The sequence below is a fragment of the Carica papaya genome, chromosome 9 (genome assembly GCF_054855325.1).
Source record: "Carica papaya isolate Zhongbai chromosome 9, ASM5485532v1, whole genome shotgun sequence".
In the NCBI taxonomy this organism is placed as follows: domain Eukaryota; kingdom Viridiplantae; phylum Streptophyta; class Magnoliopsida; order Brassicales; family Caricaceae; genus Carica; species Carica papaya.
The window spans coordinates 32,299,889-32,317,023 of NC_142317.1; the positions used below are offsets into that span (position 1 = coordinate 32,299,889).

At 28.1% G+C, this 17,135-nt stretch overlaps 2 protein-coding genes across 2 annotated transcripts; both read left to right on the plus strand.

Annotated features, from left to right (window-relative positions):
• The first annotated feature begins 3,885 nt into the window (after window positions 1-3,885).
• On the plus strand, window positions 3,886-6,248 carry LOC110819747 (GDSL esterase/lipase At5g45670-like). Its single transcript, XM_022049059.2, has 5 exons — window positions 3,886-4,226; window positions 4,480-4,604; window positions 4,796-5,041; window positions 5,458-5,713; window positions 5,823-6,248. The coding sequence occupies exons 1-5, from the start codon at window positions 3,980-3,982 to the stop codon at window positions 6,044-6,046; spliced, it is 1,098 nt and encodes a 365-aa protein (XP_021904751.1). The 5' UTR covers window positions 3,886-3,979; the 3' UTR covers window positions 6,047-6,248.
• A 6,595-nt stretch (window positions 6,249-12,843) lies between these two features.
• LOC110825082 (GDSL esterase/lipase At1g29670-like) lies at window positions 12,844-15,827 on the plus strand. The gene is made up of 5 exons (XM_088211089.1): window positions 12,844-13,384; window positions 14,288-14,418; window positions 14,718-14,966; window positions 15,164-15,392; window positions 15,490-15,827. The coding sequence occupies exons 1-5, from the start codon at window positions 12,937-12,939 to the stop codon at window positions 15,681-15,683; spliced, it is 1,251 nt and encodes a 416-aa protein (XP_088067215.1). The 5' UTR covers window positions 12,844-12,936; the 3' UTR covers window positions 15,684-15,827.
• Window positions 15,828-17,135: the final 1,308 nt, after the last annotated feature.

Consider the following 17,135-nt stretch of genomic DNA (forward strand, 5'->3'; position numbering starts at 1 on the left):
ACTAATTTTATATGAAATTCCACATAAAAATCAAAGTTTTATTATTTTAAATGGGATTTTTTTATCATTTTCTAGTCAAAATAATTATTAGTTTGTAAATAAATTGTATACAAATTCCAAAATTTAGTTAGTTTATGATTAATTGTGAATTCAATGTAATTAGTTGTGTAATTAGCTGTAAATGTGGGGTTAGTTGTATAATTAATTATAAGTTACTTTTTTTTTTCCTCTCTACATAAATACTCTTTTACTCCCATTAATGAAAAATTCCTTAATTTTATTTTATTTTTTTCAATCTTCGATAATTATTCTCTCTCTCTTTATTTTTTCTCTATCATTCTTCTTGTTTTCGCTCATTCTTCGTATATTCAACTATAAATCTCTTGCTAAATTTGATATTTCTTATAATAATATTAAGATCTTACTAACCCTCCGATAAGATCTCATTTGGAAAAGAATAATTGTTCTTTTCGAAATTTTTGAAAAATATTACATTAATTGCTTGAATTAATCATATTAATACGAATGTATCACTTGTACATAAATAATAATATAATTAAAATTTTAATAAAGACGTACATACAACAACGTATAATCCGATTTAAAACCGACAATTCTTGTTGTGGAAAATGTCATATTTCAAAAGAGTAGCGAAATCAATTGGTGACTTGCCGGCAAGAACGTGTTAGATGTGTGAACAATTAATTACACACATTACATACACACATTACACACACACATTACACACACACACATATATATATATATATATGTATATAGTCTCAACCACGCTAAGGATCATTATACTCACCCATGTTACTTGCTATGACTTTGTCTCTCTCTCTCTCTCTCTCTCTCTCTCTCTCTCATTAAATTTTGTCACCTACCTTAATAAATTTTAATTAATATGAAGAAATAACATTTCAATCTTTTTGGTAGTTGTGTTGATTTATAGTTTCAAATGGGTTTACTTCAATTTTCAGATCCTTGATTTTTGTCAACATCCCAAATCAAATTTAACCTTGTCAACACACTTGCTGTACTGCACTAAATTATATCAGCAGATAAAGGTAATGTATAATGAATATGGAAAGGTTTTATAGGACCACATTGTATACATTGGTAATTTGCTTAATGGGTCATGCATTGCCCAACTCTTGACTCTATATATATATATATATATATATATATTGAAGCTATAAGTAGCTTTATGCTAAATTTATTTGCCATTAAATCATCTTTTATATATATATATATATATGTATATAGTTTATCAATAAGCATTCTTATATAATCTTTATGATGTTGTGGCAAATGACCGACGAGCTCTCTTGTATTTAATGCTTTAAGAATTGGTCTTAACTCTCTTTGTCAACCCAAAAAAGCAAGTCCTTTTATTTGGTTTATATATACAAATATTTTTAAAAACTACTTACAAAGAATTGGCCTATATATGGAATATCAAATTTTCAAAAGAGCTCTTGGATTGGAGTTGGTGAATTTGCAAAAGTTAATGAATTACTTATAACATATAGGTACAAGACTAAGAGTCTTCCCATTCCATACTTAGGCGCTCCTCTTGATGCAAATTAAGTGTATTTTCTATACTTGGAGACTTATTTAAGAAATATAAAATGAAATTAATTAACTTCTCGAAAAGGTAAAAGTATTTTTATCTTGAAGATCGTATTATACCCTAATAAACTCTCGTCTTTAATGGGTTCCGCTAAAAGAAAACAAAAATTCTCATGTGATGCATTTAAGAAACAACAACCATAATGTCCATCGTTATAAAAATCAATAACAACTACAATACAGATGATTATAAAAATAAATTTTGACCAAACGTTTTTTGTTACTGTTATTATAACAAAGTATGCAATTGTAACTATATAGCGAATATCTCTATTTATGTAAAATTTAATATATCTTGATATAGTTATAAAAATTCAAGATTTTAAATGATTAGGTACCATATGAGTGATTAGAAAATGATTATTTAAACTATTCAAATGATCAACCACTTATTTTTTTTACTTAGATATTCATATAAATCGAAGTTTAACATGACTAATCTTGTAGGATCGAACATTTTTTATTGTGAGACATATAAACTGATCATGAATGATAAGTTTTGTACGATCATAGATTTTAAATACTTTAAAAGTCATAACATCATTCTTAAAAAAATTTATTAAGATCCGTAACTAGTTCACGATGGTTGTAAGATTATCACAATGATTTGAATTCTTTTACATAATTGTTTAAAGATTTGGATCTTTTCTCAATGGTCATCAATATGTTTTTCAAAAAATATTCATTTGCAATATCGGTTGGTATCAATTATTTTTTTAACAAACTCTTTACATTATAAGTAATGACATTTTCTATAATAGATAGTTGAATTTCTTATTTTATTGTGGCAACAATTAAGAAATGAGAAGACCGTAATTTATTAAGCATAAGGTATAAGCTAGATTCACACATCATCCATCTTTCAACAAGACTTTAAGTTTATCACCATTCTTTTCTAAATAATGAAGTACGTTAAGGCTATTAGAGATATAAAAATTTTAGAATCGTTACATAAGATAATTGTCGGAGCTTATTCTAATTGATATCAAACTAGCACATCGATATAATAATTCTATTTATAAGTACAAGTTTTTCAATAACTAATTAATAAGAAATGAAAGGAGTAGACTATTTACACTTGGGAGTCGCACAACTACCATAAAAAAACTCTATGAATTTTTAAAAATTTTATTTTTTTCCTCTTTGATTTGAGATCAAATACAATACAAACACACACACACACATATATATATATATATAGACAAAAAGATAAAGTAAGAAATAGTAAGAGCATTAAGTACTCAATTATTAAGTATTTAATATTATATATGAATTAGTGATTTGACTTTAACAAATTTCTTTCTGGTTTTTTTAAAAGATTTTTTTTATTTATATTCCTCCTCCTCATATTCATCAATGGCTTTCTTTCTTACAATCTTTCTTTCTCTTGATTTTCAGTAAAAATGTTTTCCTTTGAAGGGTTTGTTTCCTTGTCAATAATTTTATCTCTCCTTAATATATATATACACACACACACAGAGGTATATTAAACACTTAAATTGCAGCAATGGAGAAATCAGAAACCAAATTTTTTTAAAAAAATCATATTATTAATTAACACAACTACTCTTAAATCTTCAGCTCATATATATATTATATATATATATATAGCTAAATGCCACCACAGCTTCAAATTAGCAATGTCCCAATCTGCACAACTAATTAATAAAAATTCCAATTTTTAATTTCACAAGTTCACATATATTTATATATACGATTTCAAGTAAGCCATGCAATTTTAAAATGATTACAACCAAACATATATATACAGCTTGGATGATATAATTTCATCTTTCCTTACTTTAATAAGTAACAGTGACATGAATGGATGAAATGAATTTGTGGGTTTCAATTTTTTTCTTCACTTTTTTTAGGGTTCATGAAAAAAACAAAAATTATAATTTTAAAGCTTCTTTATATGTTTTTCTTTATTACTTATATATATATATATATAAACATATGGAACTAAATAATTAATAATTGTTATTCAAGTAAATATATATTTTAAAACAAAAATAAAGTATAAGTCAACCCAAATCACCAGTATATGTATATATATATATATATTTCAATTATAGAAGAAAGAAAATAAGGCAGTCGGGCGGGCTGTGGCGCAAAGTCTCTCTCTCACATTATGTCCGCGTGAAATTAATGCATCTAACTAACCCTTCTCAACTGTAAAAGCTTAATAAACAATGTCTTCTTTTCCTTGTCTGCTTATATACATATGCATATATATATATGTGTGTATATATACTCCTACTCTTCAGAACTTCTCCTCATTCATTCCCATTTGCTTTAATTCTTTTCTTTTAGTTTCAAGTCTTGCTTACCGACAGTAGCAATGGGGCAACTATTGTATACAATGGTGATGGTAATGACAATAATTTTGAAGTTTCAAAATCTCGAAAGAGTAAGAGGAGAGCCGCAAGTACCTTGTTACTTCATATTCGGTGACTCATTGGTCGATAATGGTAACAATAACGAACTTGGATCTCTTGCTCGAGCTGATTATCCGCCTTATGGTATCGATTTTCCTGATGGACCGACAGGAAGATTTTCTAATGGGAGAACAACTGTTGATGTTATTGGTTAGTTGGATCACATCCATTTTTATGATTCTTCTTTCCAAAACAAAATGTTGAAGTCATGCATATACATTAATTACAGTAGATAATTCAAATTATGCCCATCAATATATTTGTATGTATTTGTGAAACTTTATTTTAGAATATGGTTTGCACAATTCTAAAGGGTTTACATTTTTATTAACTTCATTATTAGGACAAAAAAACTTTTTCTTGTTAATAAATCTAACATGGGTTTAATCTTTTGTTGTTAAAGCTGAACTTCTAGGGTTTGATGATTACATTCCTCCATTTTCCGCTGCAAGAGGTCAAGACATACTTAGAGGAGTAAACTATGCATCAGCAGCTGCTGGAATTAGAGAGGAAACAGGAAGACAACTGGTAAATCAAATCTTCATATATATATATATATGTACTTTTTTATTTTAAGATAAATTCTGAAGATATGATTCAAACTTGGATCATCTATACGGCGTGACTAGAACTAGTCATCGGATCAGATACAGATTATTATATGTACACAAAAACATATATAGATGGGAGAAAGTAATTGATTAATGTTTGGTTTGCAGGGAGATAGGATTCCATTTGCAGGGCAAGTAAATAATTACAGAAGAACAGTATCACAAGTGGTGCAGTTGCTTGGAGATGAGAATTCAGCAGCAAATTATTTAAGCAAATGCATTTACTCGATTGGACTAGGCAGCAATGATTATCTCAATAACTATTTCATGCCTACTTTCTACAACACTGGCAATCAATTCACCCCAGAACAGTATGCTGATGATCTTATCCAAAGATACAGCCAGCAAATTCAGGTCCTTTTATTTTTTTAACTCAAAATTTTGAGTTAAATTAGTCCTTATTCGGTATTATACGGGTATAAATAATTTTTTTTTCGAGTAGACAGGTATAAGTAAATTGATTGAATAGTTAGAAAATTAAAAAAAAGAAAAACTCAGACATAAAAACATAGTGAAATTATGTTCACTTCAACAAAGAGATGAATCTTAGGATCACTGTAGAAAATTTCTAGTGATTATCAATATAATCACTCTTACATTCCAAACCTCAATAAGCCTAAATCTTACCCAAATTCTAAATGTTTCGGTGTTCATATATATAGCTAATTTAGATTATGATTACTAAGTTGAGTTTAGTTTTAATTAGTTTATTACGTTTTTGAGTAAAAAAAATATTTTGCGACAATTAAATTTCTTTAGTGATGGAACAGAATTTGTACAACGACGGAGCTAGAAAGTTGGCGTTAATTGGAGTGGGAGCAATAGGTTGCAGCCCAAACGAGTTGGCTCAAAATAGCCCTGATGGAAGAACATGTGTGCAAAGAATCAACTCAGCAAACCAAATTTTCAACAACAAACTGAGATCTCTGGTTAATGAATTCAATAACAATTTCAATGATGCAAAAGCCGTTTACATCAATGCTTATGGCATCTCACAGGACCTAATCAATAATCCTTCAGCTTACGGTAATTTAAGTTTATTTTTCTATAATTTCGACCGATATTTTATATTGTACAACTCTAGAATGCGAGATATTACAAATAATTAAACTAAATTCGTTTTGTTCAATGTTAGGATTTCGAGTGACAAATGCAGGATGTTGTGGAGTTGGGAGAAACAACGGACAAATTACTTGTCTACCGGGGCAACCACCATGCCAGAACAGAAGAGAATACGTGTTTTGGGATGCTTTTCACCCAACTGAGGCTGCAAATATTGTCATCGGGAGGAGATCATACAGCGCACAATCTGCTTCGGATGCTTATCCCTTTGATATTCGTAGGCTCGCCCAACTTTAGGATATATCAATTTTGTGTATCAAAAGTATTCTTGTTGTATTACATATAGTGTGTCATGAGTGTTTTTGTTATGCTATATAGTTTTGTTCATGTCATAGTAATATATTTGAGAGGTAATCGTGAAATTTCATTTCATTTGGATGTCTATTAATTATAAGAGTAAGTGCATATAAATTTTTAAATAAATTGAAATATTTGTGAAGTATTTTCGTATTTCTAGCTAGTGGTATTTCAAAATTTACAAAATATAGATTTTAAAATAAAAATATATAATTCAGATGTTATAATATCAATATTATTGAATTTATTATTTAAACTTGAGCCATATCTCTTTGACTTTATATAACAATAACTATAGTAATAATAACTAGATTTGATTGTTATATAGGGTGCATATTATAATTTTAGAAGAACTTTTATGATTATATATAAATAATATAAAAATTAATATATATTATATTATATATAAAATTATTTAAAAATATAAAAAAAATGACAAGTGATAATTTTAAATTTACTTTATATAACAATAAATATAGTAATAATAACAGTAATAAATGACAGACTACGTGTCTACAAGAAAGCAAATACCCTATTCATGAATTAATTAATTGTCTTCACTCAACAATTTCAAATCAGTCGGAGCTTGTTCATTTGTTATTATTGTCTTAATTTATCTGTAATAATTTAATTGTAACCCAAAATAAATGCTTAAGTGGACATGCTTGTACTTGATTTTTTAATACACAAGATAACCTATACAAGTTACTTTTAATCATTTTATATAGCAAACTATAATGGTTTAACTATAAATGGAAATAGATGCATGCTCTCTAGCACTTTTAAGCAAATATCAAATTTATAAAAAGTTTTTCGTTCAAATTTTATCTGTTACTGTTGTCTTAACGCTTCTGTAATATGTTAGTTATATCTTATAATGAATGCTAAATGCATGCTCTCGTACAACAAAAGATAATTTATGTAAGCTACTTTTAGTTGATCAGTTTATATAGAAATAATATGTTTTAGTATTTTTTTAAAATTATTTTGTTTAATAAACTATGTTAATTTAACTATAAATGAAAGTAAAAGCATGCCCTCTAGCACTTCTAAGCAAATATCAAATTGATAGAAGTTTTTCGTTTAAGTTTTATTTGTTATTATTGCTTTAACATCTCTGTAATATGTTAATTGTATCTCATAATGAATGTCAGATGCATACTCTCGTACTTGATTTAAGATAAAAGATCATTCATATAAACTGCTTTTAGTTGATTAATTTATATAGAGATAATATATTTCAATATTTTCTTTTGATCATTTTGTTTAGTAAACTATGCTAGTTTAACTATAAATGGAAGTAGAAACATGTCCTCTAGCACTTCTAAGCAAATATCAAATTGATAGAAGTTTTTCGTTTAATTTTATTTGTTATTGTTGTCTTAACGTCTCTGTAATATGTTAATTGTATCTCATAATGAATGCTAGATGCATACTCTCGTATTTTATTTAAGACAAAAGATCATTCATGTAAACTGCTTTTAGTTGATCAGTTTATATAGAGATAATATATTTCAATGTTTTCTTTTGATCATTTTGTTTAGTAAACTATGCTAATTTAACTATAAATGGAAGTAGAAACATGCCCTCTAGCACTTCTAAGCAAATATCAAATTGATAGAAGTTTTTCGTTTAAGTTTTATTTGTTATTATTGCCTTAACATCTCTGTAATATGTTAATTGTATCTCATAATGAATGTCAGATGCATACTCTCGTACTTGATTTAAGACAAAAGATCATTCATATAAACTACTTTTAGTTGATTAATTTATATAGAGATAATATATTTCAATATTTTTTTTTGATCATTTTGTTTAGTAAACTATGCTAGTTTAACTATAAATGGAAGTAGAAACATGTCCTCTAGCACTTCTAAGCAAATATCAAATTGATAGAAGTTTTTCGTTTAATTTTATTTGTTATTGTTGTCTTAACGTCTCTGTAATATGTTAATTGTATCTCATAATGAATGCTAGATGCATACTCTCGTACTTTATTTAAGACAAAAGATCATTCATGTAAACTGCTTTTAGTTGATCAGTTTATATAGAGATAATATATTTCAATGTTTTCTTTTGATCATTTTGTTTAGTAAACTATGCTAGTTTAACTATAAATGGAAGTAGAAACATGTCCTCTAGCACTTCTAAGTAAATATCAAATTGATAGAAGTTTTTCGTTTAATTTTATTTGTTATTGTTGTCTTAACGTCTCTGTAATATGTTAATTGTATCTCATAATGAATGCTAGATGCATACTCTGGTACTTGATTTAAGACAAAAGATAATTCATGTAAACTGCTTTTAGTTGATCAGTTTATATAGAGATAATATGTTTCAATGTTTTCTTTTGATCATTTTGTTTAGTAAACTATGCTAATTTAACTATATATGGAAGTAAAAATATGCCATCTAACGCTTCTAAGCAAATATCAAATTTATAACAAGTTTCTCGTTTAAGTTTTATTTGTTACTGTTGTCTTAACATCTCTGTAATATGTTAATTGTATCTCATAATGAGTGCTAAATGCATACTCTCGTACTTGATTTAAGACAAAAGATCATTCATGTAAACTGCTTTTAGTTAATCAGTTTATATAAAGATAATATGTTTCAATGTTTTCTTTTGATCATTTTGTTTAGTAAACTATGCTAATTTAACTATAAATGGAAGTAGAAACATGCCCTCTAGCACTTCTAAGCAAATATCAAATTGATAGAAGTTTTTCGTTTAAGTTTTATTTGTTATTATTGCCTTAACATCTCTGTAATATGTTAATTGTATCTCATAATAAATGCTAGATGCATACTCTCGTACTTGATTTAAGACAAAAGATCATTCATGTAAACTGCTTTTAGTTGATCAATTTATATAGAGATAATATGTTTCAATATTTTCTTTTGATCATTTTGTTTAGTAAACTATGCTAATTTAACTATAAATGGAAATAGAAACATGCCTTCTAGCACTTCTAAGCAAATATCAAATTGATAGAAATTTTTTTTTTATTTTTTATTTTTTATTGTTGTCTTAACTTTTCTGTACCATAATAAATACTAGATGCACGCAATTATATTTGGTTTAAAACATAAGGTAATTCATACACGTCACATTTAATTGATTAGTTTATATAGACAAATATATAAATTATAACTTCTTATCTTATACCGTTTTATTCCTAGATACTTTATATTTACAACTATCAATTTTAGCACTTTTAAGCAAATATCAAATTGATAAAAAAATTTATTTATTTTTTATTTCTTATTGTTATTTTAACTTTTATGTACCTATAATGAATGCTAAATGCACGCGCTTGTACTTGGTTTAATATACAAGATAATTCATACAAATTACATTTAATTGATTAGTTTATATACACATATATATATATATGTAGGTTATAACTTTTTATCTTGTACGTTTTATACTTAAATACTTTACATTTATAGCTATCAAATTTTAGTATTTAAAAATAATAAAAGATTCAACAGGCATAAAGTTAAATACTTAGGTAAGAATGGTAATAAAAAGAAAAAAAAAGAAAATAGAAACTAATGAAAAAATTAAAACTAATTTCTTAAAATTATAGTCTACCAAAAAAAAAAAGAGATTTTGGTTAAACACTTGTAAATGAAACTTACTAAAAAAAAATCAAGGATAAAATGTAATGACCCTGAAACTTCAAAAGAAGTAAATTATAAATTAAGTACAGAAGCAAAATAATAGCGTTAAAGTTTACATTCCTCACACAATAATTCAGGATATCCAATAGGATTACGGGAATGACTCTTCTAAAAGAACAACTAATAGTTAAAGAAATAAATGAAAAGTAAACAAACTGAACGTCCTACCTACAACCCTCTTGTGGATCAGGCTTTGGATCTTAGTCATCTTGATCTGAAATAGTTAATGAAAGAGTGAGTTACACTAGTTTAATAAGAATATCACACTACTCACCGACATAGAAATAAAAGTTTGTGAAAATCATAAAAATAAATAATGGAGCTCTCAATTTAAGTAAATTCGTTTATCATGAGTAAAATTATTTACCGCATACTTACCGTAGCAGGATTTACAAAACCGACATATAAAGACAATAACATAAACAATATCATAATATCATATTTAATCAGTCGAAACAATAGTTTTCTCTTTTATCAGCCTACTTTTATCCATGGGGGTCTATAGGGATGTCCCTACAACGCGTGAACTTTTATTCAATTTTTTCAACAAACGGACCGTCCCCATACCCCATCCGGTATGAGTACCAAAAGATGTCATCTCTCAATACTCCATCCGGTATGAGGGTGAAATGGGTCGTTCCCATACCCCGTCCGGTATGAGCGCCAAAATACAAATCCTTGATACCCCGTCTGATATGAGGAAACGTTCACGGTTGGGTTTCCTATGTATCCGATTCATCTACCATCTCCCAAAATATCCAATAAGGCTATCATTCATCCATTCAGTTAATCAAGCAATTTTCCGTTTACATTTAATTTTTCAATTTAACTGTGAACCATGCAAAACAAACAATATATGCATCAAAGAACACAAACGGATCATCATACCAATTCTAGTAAATTATCATACATTTGAAACTGTAAAACTAATCAATCAATTAAAACATGACAAATAGTAATAAATAACCGGTTCATACTCCATTAGTAACCTTTAATTATCGATATTTTTAAATCACGTAAAATACTGTATTATTTATAATTAGACTTCAATTCCATAACAGGGAATAAAGTGATGGATTCTTACTCGAATTGGTGTTCGAATGCTAAACTTTTGGCTGTGTCTACTGGCGGTTCTCAGGTTCCCTTAATTTTCTTTTAAGGGATTAAAACACGCTCTAAGTATTTAAAAATACTCCAAGAACCCAAAATAGATGTTAGAAACCCTTTTCGGCCAATTTTGAGATTCCAGCATGGCGGCAATTTGCCTCAGTCTAGCCGTTTTTTGCCAGTTTCAGCCAATTTTGGCCCATTTTGTACTCCTCATTGCGAGAAAACATGTTAAGAGATATCAGTTGGCCGAATAAAGTAAAAAAATATAGGCTTACTGACAACGGAGTTTCTGGTGCGGTGGCTCCGCCAGCTCACCTTTGCGGTTGGGTGTTTCACTTCAGTCAACCTGTAAAAAAAAGAATGATGATTACAATTGTGAAAAATTGCACATAACGGGAATCGAGAAGGCCTCACGAAGGTGTTTTTTGTTTTTTCTCGCGGTGCCGCCGCCGTCGGGCTTTACCCGTAGTTTTTAGCTCATCTGTTGGTCCTTTTGCTCTGATTTGGTCATAGGGGTGTTCCAAATCGAATTTCGAATAAATAGAAAATTTTTTACCTCTTTTGGCAGTCGGTGGTCGGCTCCCTTCCCGACGATTGGTTCTTCTTCTCTGGCGAAGGGGTCTGGTAGCTAGGGTTAGGGTTTGGTGTAAAGTATGGTATTTATATCCGTCTTTTTTTAATCTGGGTCGTTCATCGTGTTTGATCTGCACTGTCAGATTGCATTTAAATAGAAAGTGAATCTAAACTGTTCATCGCGATTTGATCTGAACCGTCCGATCACGTTTAAATAAGAAGTGAATCTGAACCGTTCATCGCGATTTGATCTGGACCGTACGATTACGTTTAAAGGGAGAATGGATCCAGACCATCCACACGCACTGGAACAAATCCAAACCGTCTGATCGCAGTCATGCAGATTGCCAGTATGACCTTTGGCATGGCACCGCGCCAGCGTGCCTTGCCACGCGACGCACTGCGATTCGTCGATGCTGCTGACTGGGCGTCCTACTTGGCATATTTTTCTTAAATTACGTTTTGATCCTCAATTTTTTATTTTTCTTTCGAAAACACTTCCAGAACCCAAATTTTCACTTTTTTAAAAAAAAAAATTATTTTTAATCTTATTCTCTACTTATTTTTCTTCATTTTTACATTAAATAAAAATTCAAAAAGTTAAAAATTATATTCATACATTAATTTTAAATATATTAAAATTAATTAAGATTATTACATAAAATTCATTAGAAAATAAAATATTAAGACACATAAAACCAAAAAATGGTTAAGAAAAATTATTAAATGTGTTCACCTTAAATTATATCACAATAGAGTGTTACGTTCGTATTAAATTCTATCATATAAAGATATTGTGTTTAACTTTAAATTCGATTATTATAAAGCATTATATTCAACTTAAAATTCAAACATTCAAAAACATTATATTTGCTTTAAGTCACAGGGAAGATATTTTGTTTGATCTTAAATCTCTTTATATAAATGTAGATATTTGAATATATTATGTTCACCTTAGAATTTACAATAAAAAAAAAAATTGTCTTTATTTTAAATTTTATCATATAAAATGCTGTATTCGCTTTCATTCTTGAATTATATGAAAGTATTATATCTTATCTCCCCTTTAGATATTACAGTGCAATGTTATTATAAAGTACATTTTATGGTGTATAATCTTATGATTAGTATACCAAATTATCTATTTAAAATTTAATATATATATATATATGTGTGTGTGTGTATATATATATTTGCAAATAGAAAGCTATTTGAAATATGCATGCCTTCACTCTCCAACAAAAAAAAAAAAAAAAAAACTACAATAGAGAGAAAGATTTAGAAATAGAAATAATAAAGCAAAAAGTTTATTAAAGTCTCTCCATGCTAAGTTACAGAAAGTTAAATATAACTATATATTTATATGTACACATGGAGAACATGTAAAGTTGGGCATAGGTCAATATCATGATTTGCAACTTAGTTGTACACTTAACGTATTGTTTTATTTTTAGGTACTTATGATTGGTTTCTATTCATTCGGTCTTGGCCTGTGTGTGTGTGTATATATATATATGTACGCACAACGCATACACACACGTCTGAAAGTAACAATTTTTATTAGCAATACCAGAATAAAAGCCCTTCGCCACTATTCTCTTCCTGCATCTTCTTCTCCTTTCTCCCTATTTTCTTCTTTTTGTTTGAAGATGGAGATGAAGATGTGGGTGGGTATGGTGGTGATGGTGTGCTTGTTCAATATTCATATAGAGTGTAAATCGATTCTAGATAATGCCCAAGACGCGCAGCTTTTGTGTTATTTCATATTCGGAGATTCGTTAGCAGATAATGGCAACAACAACAACTTAGAGACAAAAGCTAAAGTTGATTACTTTCCTTATGGCATTGATTATTCTGATGGTCATATCGGAAGATTCACTAACGGTCGAACTATCGTCGATATTATTGGTTTTTTCTCTTTAATCCCTTTTACTAATAGATATATATTCTTTACTTCGATTTACATGAATCTTTTTATTTTTATTTTCTTGTCCCATATTTGACCAACTTAGTGCCTTTAGAGACTTTCTTTTTTCTTTTAATTCTTAATTATTACACATTTACAAGTTTTTCGATATAAATAGTTATACTAAACGTTCAAACTATACCGTTTAATGCGATAAACATATGAATTCTTTTATAAAATACGAAAAAAACGTTAAATACATATATTTTTTAGTAAATAACAAAAGAATAGTTCTATTACTTTATATCTAAAAATAGTAAAAAATAAAGAGAATATTTTATTAAATTCTCTTACATTAGTAAATTATTTAAGACAAGTTTTGTTCTTTTTAGGTTTTATTTTTATTATATTTTAATCATTTTAATCGATACGATTTTTTTTGTGACAAGAATTAATATTAGATACGGGCATTAGGGTAAGTAGTTCTCTAACTTGCTCGAATTCAATGGGTAAAAATTCATAATAAATGGAGTAGAGACAAATATTGGCAAAAAGTTATAAATTTTTAATAGGTATGAGGCAGATATAAATTTTATGATTTACTCGTTTTATATCTGTTATGTCTTGTTCCTCTGTACATATAATTAATGAATTTTTAATTTTTAATTAAATTAATTAAATTTTTGAGAAAATTTTAATTAAACAGATATTTGAAATTTTGGAATCTAATTATTAAGCAATATTTCTCATATGGAGCAACTGGTTTCTGCCATTATTTTTTTTGGAATTTCTACTTGGAAAGAAAGAAGAAAAAATACAAAATAGAATATTTGGATCCTTATTATATACTTATCATCGTTGAGCAGGATAAATGAAAATTAATCTCTTCCTAATTGATTTTTCAGCTGAACTTCTGGGTTTCAAACACCATATTCCAGCTTTCGCAGCAACTTTTAACACTTCGGTAGATATTCTCACGGGCGTTAACTATGCATCTGGTTCAGCCGGAATTCTTGAAGAAACCGGCAAACATTTGGTATTAATTTTAAGATATCTCTTTTTATTTGAAACTATAGGTATTTCATTCGACGTGATCATTTATAATAATAATTTTATGATTTATTATCGTATTTTGATAATAATTTATTATTATTTTAATAATTTATTTACTATTTTTTTTTATCGTTTTTTATTAGTAATCATCGTTTATAAAATATTGATTGTTATTATATATGTGGTTTATTTCTTTATAATCATATTGTTAAGGTTTATTCTCACTAATCTCTTATTCGAGAAACTTACGATTTATTGATTTATATATATTTATTTTTGTAGGGTACAAATATAGATTTGGACAGGCAACTAGAAAACCACAAAATCATAGTGGATGGGATTACTGAGCTTCTAAAGAACCAAAATTTAAGTCCAGCCATGTATCTAAACAAGTGCTTATATTCAGTGGGAATGGGAAACAATGACTACCTCAACAACTACTTCATGCCCAAGCTTTATTCCACCAGTTATCACTTTACCCCTGACCAATATGCAACCATCCTGGTCGATCAATACTCTCAACAGTTAAGGGTGAGTACTTATATTCATTATAAACTTATGCATATAAAAGTTTTCTAGAGCACAAGTAATGTAATGTCCTATTGAAATTTCATTCTGTAAAAATATCTAATTCAATAAAATGAATCACCTCGTTTGTTTATCCTCCGATTCTATCCTATGTGGGTCAGTGAAGTAATTACCTAACGTCTAATTGGTTTTCATTGCAGAGATTATATAACTATGGGGCAAGAAAGGTGGCTGTGTTTGCTTTGGGAAAAATAGGTTGTATTCCTTTTTCGCTCGCTACCCATGATACCAAGGGATCTTTTTGTGTCGATGAAATGAACAGTGCAGCTGAGCTTTTCAACAAGAGACTTAAATTACTCGTAGATCAACTTAACAGAGATCTTGTTGATGCTAAGTTTTCTTTTCTCAATCCTGATCCGCCTATTGATGGTATGAGTACTCGTTTTATAAATATATGAAGTAATTATCCGTTATTAACTATCATAACATTCAAATTGAAAAGATTTTTTATTATGAATTTGATCAGGTTTCACGGTATTTGCGAAAGGATGTTGCGAAGTGTCAGAAATTGGACAATGCATTCCTTGGCAAATTCCATGCTCAAACAGAGAAGAGTATGTGTTTTGGGACTCTTTTCACCCAACTGAGGCTATGAACCGGCTGATGGCAAATTTATCCTACAATGTTATTACTGCTTCTTATGCTTTATCCAGTAAATAAGATTTTAAATTCAATTTTGTAAAGAAACAAAGAAGATACTTATATAGATAACGGTAGAATATTATTTATCTAATATTTAAATTAAATATTTTTGTTAAATATGCTTTATTCAATATCAATAAATCAATGGAGTATTATTTTTGATCTCTTGCACGCTTTTAACTTTTTTTTAAACAATGAAAAAAAGAGAATATTTAAGAATATAAAATTTTCGTTGATAGAAGATACTTATACCAACGCTTTCCATTTATATAAATATCTTTTATCATGAATAATAAGAAAAGTTTGTCTAATATTTTTTCTTAGATTATAATTGAAATAAGAAAAAACTGACTAATAAGATAGATCGAAAAGAATGTGTTATTATCAACAATTACTAGTTTAGAGATATTGCAATATTGAACCGCTGATATTATAAGTCTAGTATAGTAGAATTACAAAATAAGTTGAGTTAACACAAGTTTTGGTAGAAAATGGCAAGGTAGTAAAATTATGAAGGAAGAAGTATGGATCACCCATGCAATCGCATTGAAATAATGGAGTCCATAATGCAAATAAGGTTAAAAACATTCAAAATACTCAAAGAGCATCAAAAGGTGATTTGGAGCAAATTTCAAATGACGTGAACGCAAATAAAATTTCAAACTTGGAAAGTTTCAACGGACCTGTAACAAAATCAAATGTAAAGAAGTTTAAAGAGTTGCTCCAAATTTTCACTCAAAAACATGTGTATGATGGGTTGACCAATTGTGAAAAGTTTAAATATGAGCTTTTTGAACAGCCTAAATTCGTAATTTTAATTGAGTTTAAATGATTTGGGATAATTTGGGCTTTTTGAGTTTTATTGGTAATGGGTGAATAAGCTTTGTATATGAGTTGGATTAGTTGAATTGTTTTAAATATTTTAGATTGTGTTATTTTAATTTGAATTAATTAAGCTCATATAGTCAAATGTAACTCATTTGGAATTAAGTCTTGTCTTAGTGCTATTACAAGAATGAGCTCATAGTTATATGGTGTCACAAACAATTAATGATGTTGGTTAAAAAGATTGAAGTTACAAGAAGTTACATAATAATTACATGTCTATAATTAGAGTAGTTATTGTGAAAGTTATAATTGTAGTTATTGTGTTGTAACTTATCATTAATTTTTTTGACTATAAATATCAAAGAAACTAATCTTTGTAGACATCATGAGTGGTAATCAAATATTTTAGAATTGAGTGAACGGTATTTTGGCTTTTTTTCCACTTTATGCACAAAGTGTTGATTTAGACTACAATTGTTATCACTTGTATTTCAATTTTGATTTCTTATTTCAATTATTTTTTGTACTTGTTTGGATTAGGTTCAAATGACATCATTTATCTTTTTTGGGTTTTATTTAACTTCTACCATTTGAGTGATTGAACAAATTTAATTTTTTTTAATTGTGATCTAAATTCTGTTG

Excerpts from the sequence above, each read along its gene's own strand:
- LOC110819747 (XM_022049059.2), top strand. The coding sequence starts at position 3,980 with ATGGGGCAACTATTGTATACAATGGTGATGGTAATGACAATAATTTTG. Across the intron at positions 4,605-4,795 it reads AGGAAACAGGAAGACAACTG|GGAGATAGGATTCCATTTGC; the intron begins GTAAATCAAATC and ends TTTGGTTTGCAG. Across the intron at positions 5,714-5,822 it reads CAATAATCCTTCAGCTTACG|GATTTCGAGTGACAAATGCA; the intron begins GTAATTTAAGTT and ends GTTCAATGTTAG.
- LOC110825082 (XM_088211089.1), top strand. The coding sequence starts at position 12,937 with ATGATTGGTTTCTATTCATTCGGTCTTGGCCTGTGTGTGTGTGTATAT. Across the intron at positions 14,967-15,163 it reads AATACTCTCAACAGTTAAGG|AGATTATATAACTATGGGGC; the intron begins GTGAGTACTTAT and ends TTTTCATTGCAG. Across the intron at positions 15,393-15,489 it reads TCCTGATCCGCCTATTGATG|GTTTCACGGTATTTGCGAAA; the intron begins GTATGAGTACTC and ends GAATTTGATCAG.